We start from the raw sequence: 12,336 nt of genomic DNA, 5'->3' as shown, positions 1-12,336 counted from the left end.
CTAGCGACCGGCCTCCAGCTGGACTTCGTGCCGCTGATCACCGCCCTGCGAGGCCGGCAGCTCAGGCAGCTCGCAGGGTTCAGGACTCCCTTCGTCTCTCCGAAAGGAGGTCGCGTGTTGGGGGACGCACAAGCTGGGTGCGAGCGCACGACACGGCCAGGGCTGCGTCGAGTTGGCGCTGCCAGGTGCCAGGCCGCCTGAACTGCCCTCACCTAATGTGCAGCATCAATGGAAGAATTACAGAAAGAGGCCAAGAAAAAGAGGTGTTTTAAACGTCAGCTGTTTCAGCTGTGTGTTTTAATAGACCGCTCTTAAGTATTTAAAAGCGGTAGCTCACACTTCTCTTTTTAAACTGAAACTTCTTGCAAACACTCTGAGGGTGCACTCTGAAGTATCACTGCCTCACCCACACGAATGACAGGAGACTGAGTGCCCCATTTAGCAGCTTTTCTTGGGCCCTTGTATTTTATGGCAGGAAGAACAGGAAATTTGGAAGGAGGAGGCAGCATTTCCTAGCTGGCAGGCTCCTGCAAGAGGGTGCATCTTCACGAGGCCAACCCATGCCTGCGCCCCGACCCTCTTCCAGCAGGGAGGCAGCCCAAATACCTTCTAACTCAACCATGTGCCATCTTCTCCCCTTGTAACTTAAGGCGAAAGAAGAAGGCCCAGCACCTCTCAGAATCAGTCCCCAGTAATGTTATCTTCTCCTCACATAGTTGGAGCCTTCCGCGTGGCTTTTTCTGGTGCTCACCTTTTAAATATTCATATGGTTTTGCTTGCTATAATTCCATGATGAGATTTTTATCTTAATCTGCTTCAGCTGAGAGAAGTGTTTCATTAATGTCTCAAATACCTTATGATCACAAGCATTATCCAAGAAAAATGGACTTGTCACCTGTAAAAATACAACATAATCTACCCTAGTTTTCTGCTTAAGTGAACGGGGACATGAGGACTAAAAAGACTCACTGGAAGGGATGTTATAGCTACTGATCTTCCCTATTTACATCCTATTCACCTGCGCAGGGGCACAGGAGCCTTGGGGGCTTTGCTGCTACTGCTGGGCCTGTGCCCCTTGGAAGAAGGGCCTGGACCAGCCCTCCATCGTGCCCTACTCTTCCAATCATGGCAAGGACTGCTTTCAAGGGCTCCTGGCCTGTTTTCCCTTCCTCCAGCAGCATGTTCAGAGTGACAGAAACTAAACTTACGTGCAGAGCACTCAACAGCTGACCTGAGGTTGGGGAGCAGACGGGCAGCAGAGCTTGCCCTGCCATCCTCAGCAGCGTCCTGCAGGTAAAGCATCCCACCTTCTCAGGGGCTTTGCAACTTCAGCATTTCTGTGCTCAGCCGATCCCTGCGGTCGTTTTGCAACACTTTCGTTTGCCCATCTGGTTGTGCCTGAGGCAACGGAAACGGTTAAACACAGTCTGAAGCACAGCTGTGAACACAGGGCTGGAAGGAACTTCCTGGCATATCGCATCCTGCTCCCTGCGACCGCAGGCACTGCGCCCTCAAATCCCTCCAGTGCCCTCTCAAAAATCCTCACTTCTCCCATCCAAGAGAATGAAGGGAAATGGCTGGAAATCTATTTTTCAACCTAAACATAGGCAAGTTTAGACCTGTCCGTCAGCTTCAGTGAGCAAAAGCATCTGGACTGCATGCTGGTCCTGCTGCTTATAAACGAGGGGGAGGAGGGACAGGCTGCCTAGGTAGGCGAGGAATTTAAAGCTCTGCTTTGCCCCCACATACTCCAGCAAGCTGAACTCCAGCTCTGCAAGGAGAGCAGCACCGTAACAACAGATAAATGCAGGGGCAACCTCGTGTCTCAGCCGAACCCCAAAGTTAGAGCATGCACCCCTACGGAGGCAGCGACGCCTCTGCTCCCAAGGAAAGGGGAAGCCTACCTAAACACTCCTGCAGGAAACAAAGAGCCAGGGCCTTCATCCCCCACCCTGTGGCCTTGAAGGAAAATTGCAACGAGGCACCAGAGCCCAGGGACCAGCTTTTCCAAGAGCTTTCTACAGTGCTATGGGCAAGCCCGATGGTTTCTCCCATCCCTTCCCACGTCCTCGGCTCTGTTCCACACATATCCTTGCGTCTTCTTTCTGCATGTGTTATCCACTACTAATCACTCATCTCTACTTTCAGTGTCCCCATTAACAGAAAGAGACTCAGCTTATATTAAAGAGCCTCCCTGTACTGAAAACATATTCTTGGTAACAAACGCTCTCAGAGCGCAGGCTGCACTGATTAACATCTCTCAAGGTCTCACTGTGATGTATTTCTGGAGCCCTCAGATCCTCTTGATAATTCTCTCATTTTCCACTATTTCTCTAGAAAAGGTCACAGTTCACACAGAAGGCAATTTCCTCACGTCACACAGACTCCTGCAGCAGGTGCTGACGGATTCAGCTTGGGAGCTGAAAGGCTGAGAGAGTTAAGACAGACACCACCTCATCCAGCTTCTTGGATAATAAGGCAAACTTCACCTACAGCCTTTATTAAACAGAAGAGTTTCTCTCAAACAGAAATCACACTTCTATTAAACTCAGCATAAGAACAGACACTAGTGTTAGTGGACCCCCTAAACAAACCCAGGGGCGTGGAGCTCTTGACATACAGAGGAAGGCTGTGTGTTAAGGGATAAGCACCCCATCTTTGCCTTTAGCCACAATTGACCACAGGAGACAACAATCTGTTTTCTCACAGATGCCTCAAAAAGCCTTTCAGGACTGCAACTGAGCTGCTAGAGCAGAGGAGTTACAGCCACAACCACAAACAGCCTTGGCTCCTGGTTAACACGGAGAGATTTACTTCTGGCATAGACTGAAGGTGACCAATAAAGAAACACAAAAAGAAGAAAAAGATTTTTATAATTACGAGAAGAAACAGGAACAAAGGGTTTCCCACCTCCTTCTCAGAAGGGTCATCTGCTTTTTGTCTTGTGGAGATTATGGAGGTCTGGTGAATTTAGTGGCACTGAAAATGCCAAGCAAATGAAACCCAGTGGAGACTGAGGTGATTGCTGTTCAGTTTCTTGCTCTCCTGACACCTATCCATATTAAGTGGAGATTTGTTCTCTGAGCAACACAGCTTCCCAGTGCCTTAATCAAACAGCAAGAACTACAGCAGCTTCCAGGCCATTAAGGGAGGCTTCCAGCAAAACCAGAGAAGACAGAAGTGGGCACTTCCGATATTAAGAACAAAAACCAAAAAGTGACATCAAGTCCTTCCAGGTCACCTTCCTACAGCATCAGAGAGCAGTGAGAGATTAACAGCCTGGCCATCTTTGGGAGACGCAAGGCCGAGCAGCACTTCTGCGCCCAGGTACCGGCTGGCCCTCGTCATCGCATTCACATCACGGATGTGTGCTGTGCAACAAACAAGTGCGGTGGGATGCCAGCATCCTCCAGCGCTGGCAGACTTCCAGGCGCGAATACGTGGGAGTTCAAGAGTTTGGTTACTTTATTCTGTTTTTAATTAAAGGCTCTGTGTAAACCTCAGTTAAATGTCAACTGCGTTCTGCTGCAATAGTGAGGGAATGTTTTCCCACAGCCAAACTACATCATACAAAGACTTCTGGCTTTAAGTAAGAGCAGATGACAATGCCTCACAGGTCTCTGAGCAGGATGCACAGCGTCAGGAGGTTGGGCCCTCCTTGCACCCAGCTGGAACAAAACACCCTCCTCACAAACAGTCCCAGGGGATCAGCAGAGCTGTATAAAAAGGCAACCTCTCGCCTTTGCGCATAGCCCTCCCCACGCATCTGTCCAGTGCTGCTGGCACCTCCAGCCATTGCACAGTTTATACACTCCTGGCAAAATCCCATGAAGAGACATTGAGGAGGGTTCAAGTGAGGCTTGGGGACAGAGCCGTCACGCAGCCCTCCGCACAGTTTGGGTCTGCCCTGCTCCTTCACCACTGCCGACACCACCTACGTGTGGGGCTCAATATATCTTCTGTCGGCTGGGCAGGATGGCCTCCTTGATGAAAGAGAAGATGAGCAGGATACCAGAGCGCTTGCCCCTCTTTCCCTTAGTGAAGTAATTGGAGACCACGTCATCTGCGGAGAGAACAGGAGAACAATCAAACACAAAACCACTGTGTCAAGGCAGCTCCAGGACAGATCATCTGATTTCAGGGCAACACACAAGCCACCTCTGAAGCATTATATTTTCACGTTTGCTCAAATCTGACCTATCTGAATGTTCCAATAAGCCGCCGGCAGGTAGCTCAAACCCTTCTTCAGCTGTAGCATGTAGAATCCAATGAAGGCGACAGGTCCCAGGACCAGAGAGATGGAGCCCCAGAAGGCAGCACTATCGCCACAGAATTGGACATAAACCCAGAACACCCCTCCACTCTACTCATTCATTCCCCACCCATCAGACTCAGCAGAAACGTCCCTTTCCTTCCTTTGCTTTTGGAAGGATTTACCCTACCTCGCTTGAGCCGCTCCCGCTCTTCCCTCATCTGAGCGGAGGGAACGGGGCTTGCTGAAAATAGCACATCGTCAAAAAGCACCAGGTGTTTGCCAGGACTTTGGAAGCACTCACCTCCAGGCTGCACTGTGGAAGGCAGGACGTTCTCTCCGGCCGATAAGGACACAAAAAAAGCAAAGGGAATTAACCACAGGCAGAACGTGAAGTAGGCAAGAACCTGCAGGCACAGCAAGAGAAGCAGTGAAAGCCAAGTCACGACAGATCCTCTGCAGCACCCGGTCACTCGCTCAGTGGCCCTGCACACTGACCTCTTATTCGAGCAGATGCCCACAACTTGCAGTGCTGCCGTAGTCCAGCTGGAGAACGGCAAAAACGGCATGTCTGATCCACCCCTTCCTTCCTACCCCCAGAGTAAACTGCAAACGGGCCACGTCCCAGGGGCCCAGCCGAGAACTGCTCCCTGCTTCGCGTGATCTCCAACTGCTCTGTGACAGGAGCTGCGTGGGTGGGAGGGAGACCTGGAGAGTAGCCCTCCCGCTGACTCAAACCTCATGCAGATCTCTTTCTTCGCAGAAAAATCACTCCACTGGGCCTGATCTGTGGGCGCATTCGGAACGCTACCTCTGGCTGCACACACTAACAAATTGGTCTGCTTTTGTTTTGTGAACCTTGCCAAGCTCACGCAGCTGAGATAGGGAGCTGAACCGGCCTCTGGCTTGTGCACTCGTTGTGAGCAAAACTGCAGCATCCTGGGAAGTAGCTATGGGATAAAGAACTCACTCAGCAACTTCCAAGAAAAGAGAGGGAAGCTACCAAACATGCAGAGAAAACCCTTACTTTCTGTCCTAGACTTCTCAAAACCCTCACTGCACTCAAAAAAAATCAGAATCTTAAAGAGCATAAAGCATAATTAAACAAATAGGAAATTTACTGTGCTGTTGTGACTAACTAAATCCTCCTCATAACTTCCTGGGACTAAAAGCAACAGTCAGGATCTGGGTTTACTCCCATTGCAATGACGGCCCCAGGGTAAGACATTAATTTAGCATCATTCAGAAGAGCACCCAAATTACTAGTTATGAGAGTACTGACCAGCTCTGATCTATTTTACTGCTGAGAGGTGATGATCTATTACAGTTGCACACCAGCTTCCTTGTGCACTGAAATACTGAAAAAGTGTTAAATTTCAAAATGCCTTTTTTTTTTTTTTAAACTTCCATTAAGTGGCACCTACTGTTGGGCCAAAACAGACAGGACCCTTTTTGAATTTGGGCCTTAATCTCCCTTGGTACCCTCGGTGTGAGGGCGGTGAGACAGCTGAGTCAGGATGTCAGAGACATAAGAACAGTGAGGGGCGATAATTCCAAAAGGGAAGTGATTTGTGGTCAGCTTGCAAACAATTTTTTTTCTACTTCTCCTAACTTGTAGCACTTCAGAAAAAAAAAAAAAAATCCGCATCAATGTTTCTGCCCTTCAATTGGCTGAGAAAGCACCAAGTCCACACTCAGGGGCTCCAGGAAAGACCTTGGAGCTTCCCAAGTACTTCCAAGGGAACTAGCAGAGAAAACCTCCAGAGAAGTTCTGAGAAAAATATTCTCAGCATGTCTCATAGCTGATTGAAAAAGGGGCAGAAATCCATTTTCCTCTTCTCCCCTTCCCACCAGCCTACAGCCACATGCTGCTCAGAAGAATAAGGGATTAAATCAGCTCTTTCCAGAGGGAGTCTCTTACCTCAGAGAACAGGTAATACTCTTCAGCAAAGTACTGGAATGCTAAGTAGTGATTCAGTATAACCAGCACTGCCAAAGAAAAACAAAGTAAGTCTCCAGTCCGGAAACAATAGCATCCACTTATTTCAAGGTCCCCTAAGGAGGGCAAACACCTCTGTTACCACAGATCCCCCTGAGAAGCAGCTTGCCACAGTCACAATTCCCCTTTCCCAACAGCCCATATATACCTGGAAGCTTGCTATTGCTAAAATGTTTTCTGGTTGCACAAGCGTCTAGTGAGAAATAGTGTGAGCAGTCAGAGCCCCTGAGTCCTAGCTTCTTTTTATTACTCTATACGACCCTAGGCAAACCCCTTTTCCTCCTAGTACTACGCTTTATTCACACTGTCCCAGAGGGCATTCTGGAAAGCCCAGCCTGGTACTTGCTAATGCTGCACAACATTAAGAGAGAAAGCGAAAAATCTTGTGTCCGTGACAGCTGCTGCAGAGACAAGCTATTCTGCATCTGTAAAACAAGTCAAGCTGAAATGCAGCCAGGACAGTAGGGTTAACACCATTTAGCTCTTAAAGACCAAGAATCTGAGCTTCCTTTGCCTTTTTATCTGAGATGCCGATACAGCACCTCCAATCCAGGAGCACCGTCTCCGTATAGTCCAAGGCAAGAGACAACCCCGACACCAAATGCCACATGCTACACTGCTTTCCTGTCTTCTCCGGCCTAAGAACATACCAAAGACACAAAAGGGAAGAACTATTAGTGAGAAACCAGGTCTGCTAAATAACCCAGCTCCTGAAAGATGTACCACAGGAGAGCTACGCTCATTTTCAAGTAGCAGATAAAATCCTGCCCACTTGAATGCTTTGAGAAGATATTTTAGTCATACACAGACGGCACCCTAAAATATGCATAAGAACTCCAGAAAGTCATGCTGGAAGAAATTTCACCCATTCAGTACTTAACGTGTCACTACAGATCATTCAGAAGCAGAGATTTAAAGTCGCATCCCAGCACAGCGCTCTAAAACACGCAGGAGAATCAAGAACTCATGTTGGAAGGAAACCACTGAAACTAGTCAGTGCTACCAAAATCAGTTGAAACGACAGAGCTACTGGCACATCATCTCAGATTGAACAGCACACCTAGTCGTGAGTTCAGTCTGCGAGAAAGCTCTGCCTATGTATCAGCTGAGCGCAACAGATAAAGGAAACGGAAGGATGCTCATAGCCACGCAACCTCGAGGAAGCACAGCGCAAGACTGTCAATGAGAGACAAAGGTTAACGTATTGATCGGTTCAGCGCTCTGCTCTGCTGCCTCTCAGATGCCCAAGGCGTCACAAGCATCTTGCGGAGACATAGCTGAGATCATTTTAAACCTGAAGCATCCACTGTAGAGCCCGAAGCCAGCTCCAGCCCACCAGAATGCCGGACCCAGCAAGTCCCTGTCCACGGGGCTCCTTGGGTGCGGGCAGAGAGCGGACAGGGAGCCCTGCGTGTGGTCAGGCAGTCTGGTTTCCCACTGCCCCATTTCCCTGGACCTCTAGGGCTCTCCCTACCCTTGACCCACAGCACCTGCCCCATGACCACTGCATGCGCAGCCTTGCGCCAAGCGCAGGCCTGATCCCACGGCTCTGTGTGCGCTCAGATGCCGAAGGGACCGCGGCTGGAACCACCTGCAAGGTGTCGTGCACTCAAGACACACGGCCCTCAAAGCCTCTGCAAAAAGCAAAGCAGCCTGCTTTGGCCAGAATATCAGTGCTGGTAGTTTAAACTGCAGCTCAAACACCCGAAACAGTCCTGTGCTCAATTAACACCATGGCTTACCCAAGCACAGCAAGGAAGCCTGCAGCAGACCCAGGAGCGGAAACAGGATGGCCACAGAAACTTGCAAATACCACAGGAAAGGTTTAAATGTGAAAGATAAAAATCCTTGACTTAAGATCTGTAAGGCGCTTTTTAAACTGGATTTTCTACAGTGATCTTGATGAATTTCTGGATATAGCCTTAGATATTTATTTCAAAGCTTTCTTTTCTCTAAACATCAGCTCCTTATAGCGATATGTTATGTACTGTCTTTACAACATACAGTCCAACATGACATCATGCTACAATGTACACACTATCATGGGGGGTTTTCACTTCGCTTTCAAAATCTACCTATTCTTTATCATAACGAATGCACAGAACATGAGATCTCTCGATGGCGGTCTCCAAGAAGCGCAGCGGAAGCTGAGCTTTGGCCTAGCGCACAGAGCAAGTCCTGGAATTTTCCCCAGCACTGCCACGTGACTTTGGACGCGTGTCCAGGGGAAGCAGAGCTGACTTGAGGGTGAAGCCTAGCCCTGAGACCAGCACAGCCATAGGCCTTTTCCTGCTCTGCTGCTCACTCCCAGTGTTGCAGCCCAAGGTGAAAGGAAACACAGAAATGAAAGGCACTTCCCAGGCCACCCAGCCCAGCCCACAGTTATCACTGGCAGCTGCATCATAAAGTGTGATTAAAAGGTACTGTACAAAGCTCAAAGTCCTGGCTCAAGCCTTCCTAAAGCCACAGAGGCTTAACAACAAAACCCCAAACTTTGCCACCCTCTGGCCAGAGCTCACACTGCAATGCGGGGGAGGAGGGAGGCTTTCTTTATCCCCAGGGCCCACTCCCACTGGAAAGACTTGCCACCCTTCCCTCCCCTTCCGCAGCCCCACTCACCACAGGACAGTATAAAATTTGGAGAGGTCAGCATGATGAAAGGGAACGTCTGCAGCAAGCCAAAGTACACCAGGTTGGTGAAGAGGCCCACGCCCACCATGAAGCCGGGAAAGTGTTCGAAGAGGTACAGGCCCACGAGCACGGCCGTGGAGAACTGGAACACAGAAGGGGTGCTCAGCCCCACCGGCTGACAGGGGGACGGCAAGCACCGAGCGCCTCCAGGCAGAGCCGTGCCTCCCCCGGCACTTCCGCGCTTCCCTCAGCTCCCACCCAGAGGCTCCATTTCAGATCTTGGTATCACACAGAGGAAACGCAGCTAAAGATCTTTTTCTTCTGCAACAAGCTCTTAGGCTAAAGAGGCAAAGCGCAGCTGCGTTCGCACCTCACGCCCCCAGATCCCTGCACGCTTGCTGCCGGCAGGCTCCCCAGCTGCACGTGGGCAGCCTGGCAGGCACGAAAGCAGGAACCCTGGCGTTCTCAAGGTCACTTTCCTGCACTCCGCCAAGAAACACGTCTTGCACCTTCTCCAGAAGCGGGAAACGGAGAGCGTCCTCCGCTCCCCTGAGGAAGGCTGCCAGCAACGGCTAATGCAAATGGCGGCCCTGAGGGGACACGGTGAGCTCTCACCGACTTGGCACCGCTGCCCATGCCCACACACCTCCAGTCGGCGTCGGGCCTGCGACGCAGCGGCACGCTGGGAAACGGCCAAACTGCAATCCCTCGTTCCTTCTGTGGCTCCTGCTAGGACACCTGCGCCTCGCTTTCCCCAGCTAAGGATAAAATGGGTTGCCCAGGAAGGGTTAAGCAGGATCATCACCCTCCCAATGCAAACAAGGTACAATTTAGAGGCTGTTTACACACACAACAGTCACTGCCAACCTCTCCCCTTAGGGCTGCCGCCAGCAGAAGCTTCCTGAGCCCTCGTACCCTGGACACAGAGCAGGGAGATAGCTATTTTAGCCAAAACCAAAGCAGACATGCTGCGTGACAGTTGTCCTGCTGTGAAGCCCTTCCCCAGGGGAAGCTGGCTGAGTCCCTTCGCTGGCCTCTTTTCACACTAAAACACTTCAGCAGACAACCCCTGACATTGGCTAGCACCCTGTTTCCCTGGGTTTGGCAGCTCCCAGCTCTGTGCCTGCCCCAGAGCTCTCCCAGCAGATTGCTGAGCGCACCGGGCTGCTTCAGGACTAGGCTCAGGGCTGCCGGTGTTTCCAGAGGGCCTGGATGCAATTACCAGCCGCTTGCTTCTGCGAGTACGGTGAACGCCGGCACCCTGACGGCACAGGGCCGAGCGCTCAGGCACTTACCCAGATCATGTATTTGATTATTCTCCGGGTGACGACGGTGTACTCCTCTATCAGCTCCGCCAGGTAGTAGAGCCCTGCCGCTGCAGGGAGAGAACAGCTCGCTCAGGCTCGGGGACCGTGGTACAAAGGCCGCGGGGGTGCTGACCGCAGGGCCCCCCGTGTGCCCAGTTTGGGAACACCTGAAGGCCAGGACGGGGTCCCCCAGCCCCTGAGACACCCCGCACCTCGGGGACACCCACGCCACCCCAGAGCCCACAGGGGGAAGCAGCAGAAGCAGCTCAGGGCCACGCGATGTGCCGGACCTGCAGCCCTGAGCCCAGTGCCCCTGAGGGCGCTCAGGGAGCTGCAGGCCTGGGCTGCCCCCACCGTGCGTTGGCAGGCAGGTGATATATCGCGACAGAGCGCAACAGGGCAGGTGGCAACAGGCCCCCCGGAGAGAGGGACCCCAGGATGAGCCCAGTTCCCCGGGACCCCCCCGGGCCGGCCCAGCTGGTGCCCCAGGACCCCCCCGACCCCGGCCCGGCCGGTGCCCCGGGACCCCCCCCGACCCCGGCCCGGCCGGTGCCCCGGGACCCCCCCCGACCCCGGCCCGGCCGGTGCCCCGGGACCCCCCCCGACCCCGGCCCGGCCGGTGCCCCGGGACCCCCCCCGACCCCGGCCCGGCCGGTGCCCCGGGACCCCCCCCGACCCCGGCCCGGCCGGTGCCCCGGGACCCCCCCCGACCCCGGCCCGGCCGGTGCCCCGGGACCCCCCCCGACCCCGGCCCGGCCGGTGCCCCGGGACCCCCCCCGACGCCGGCCCGGCCGGTGCCCCGGGACCCCCCCCGACGCCGGCCCGGCCGGTGCCCCGGGACCCCCCCCGACGCCGGCCCGGCCGGTGCCCCGGGACCCCCCCCGACGCCGGCCCGGCCGGTGCCCCGGGACCCCCCCCGACGCCGGCCCGGCCGGTGCCCCGGGACCCCCCCCGACGCCGGCCCGGCCGGTGCCCCGGGACCCCCAGGCCTGGTCAGTGCCCCGGGACCCCCCCCACCGGCCCGGCCCGGCCGGTGCCCCGGGACCCCCAGGCCTGGTCAGTGCCCCGGGACCCCCCCCACCGGCCCGGCCCGGCCGGTGCCCCGGGACCCCCAGGCCTGGTCAGTGCCCCGGGACCTCCCCCCCCGGCCCGGCCCGGCCGGTGCCCCGGGACCCCCAGGCCTGGTCAGTGCCCCGGGACCCCCCCCCCGGCCCGGCCCGGCCCGGCCCGGCCCGGCCCGGCGGCGGCCCGCTGGCGGTGCGCGGGCGGCGGGGCTCACCGATCGCCAGGGTGACGAAGGCCACCTGGATGAGCAGGGACAGCCAGCTCAGCACGTAGATGAACCACATGGCGCGGCCGGGCCGGACCAGGCCGCACCGGGCCCGGCAGCGCCGCTTCCGCTGGGGCGGCGGCGCGCGGCGCTGACAACGCGGCGCCGGAACCAGCGAGCGCCGCCGCCGCCGCCGCCGCGCAGCGCTGGGCTGCGCCACAGCGACCCCTGCTGGAGCGGCGGGGCGCCCGCAGCCGCGCGGGGACACGGCGCCTGTACAGGGACCCGGCACCGTATAGGGACCTGGCACCGCATAGGGACCCGGCACCGTATAGGGACCCGGCACCGTATAGGGACCTGGCACCGCATAGGGACCCGGCACCGTATAGGGACCCGGCACCGTATAGGGACCTGGCACCATATGGGGACTTGGCACCATACAGGGACCTGGCACCGTATAGAGACCTGGCACCATATGGGGACTTGGCACCATATAGGGACCCGGCACCGTATAGGGACCCGGCACCGTATAGGGACCTGACATCATATGGGGACTTGGCACCGTATAGGGACTTGGCACCGCATAGGGACCCGGCACCGTATAGGGACCTGGCACCGCATAGGCGACCGGCAGCTGCATAGCGACCTGGCACCATATAGGGACCTGGCACCATATAGGGACCCGGCACCGTATAGGGACCCGGCACCGTATAGGGACCTGGCACCGCATAGGGACCCGGCACCGTATAGGGACCCGGCACCGTATAGGGACCTGGCACCATATGGGGACTTGGCACCATACAGGGACCTGGCACCGTATAGAGACCTGGCACCATATGGGGACTTGGCACCATATAGGGACCCGGCACCGTATAGG

General features: G+C 55.0%; 1 protein-coding gene across 2 annotated transcripts; it reads right to left on the bottom strand.

Moving 5' to 3' along the window:
• Window positions 1–2,854: 2,854 nt before the first annotated feature.
• Window positions 2,855–11,668, bottom strand: TEX261 (testis expressed 261). Of its 2 annotated transcripts, XM_068943899.1 has the most exons (7): window positions 11,469–11,622; window positions 10,178–10,257; window positions 8,871–9,024; window positions 6,794–6,889; window positions 6,174–6,241; window positions 4,557–4,659; window positions 3,448–4,063 (listed from the first exon to the last, which is right to left on the bottom strand). In XM_068943899.1, exons 1-7 carry the CDS (start codon window positions 11,536–11,538, stop codon window positions 3,948–3,950), a joined length of 687 nt encoding a protein of 228 aa, XP_068800000.1. In that variant the 5' UTR covers window positions 11,539–11,622; the 3' UTR covers window positions 3,448–3,947. The 2 variants fall into 2 exon arrangements, with proteins under 2 accessions (XP_068800001.1, XP_068800000.1); XM_068943900.1 differs by lacking the exon at window positions 6,794–6,889 and having other exon boundaries at window positions 2,855–4,063; window positions 11,469–11,668.
• Window positions 11,669–12,336: the final 668 nt, after the last annotated feature.

The sequence above is a fragment of the Struthio camelus genome, chromosome 4, assembly GCF_040807025.1.
Source record: "Struthio camelus isolate bStrCam1 chromosome 4, bStrCam1.hap1, whole genome shotgun sequence".
Taxonomy (NCBI): domain Eukaryota; kingdom Metazoa; phylum Chordata; class Aves; order Struthioniformes; family Struthionidae; genus Struthio; species Struthio camelus.
The sequence above is the reverse complement of the archived record's forward strand: the minus strand, read 5'-3'. Positions and strand labels throughout refer to the sequence as shown.

Bases quoted from the DNA above. Each gene is read 5' to 3' on its own strand.
- TEX261 (XM_068943899.1), bottom strand. From the start codon at position 11,538: ATGTGGTTCATCTACGTGCTGAGCTGGCTGTCCCTGCTCATCCAGGTG. The intron at 6,890-8,870 runs GTGAGTGGGGCT...GTATGTTCTTAG, and splicing joins AAATTTTATACTGTCCTGTG to GCCGGAGAAGACAGGAAAGC. The intron at 4,660-6,173 runs GTAAGAGACTCC...CTGTGCCTGCAG, and splicing joins AGTATTACCTGTTCTCTGAG to GTTCTTGCCTACTTCACGTT.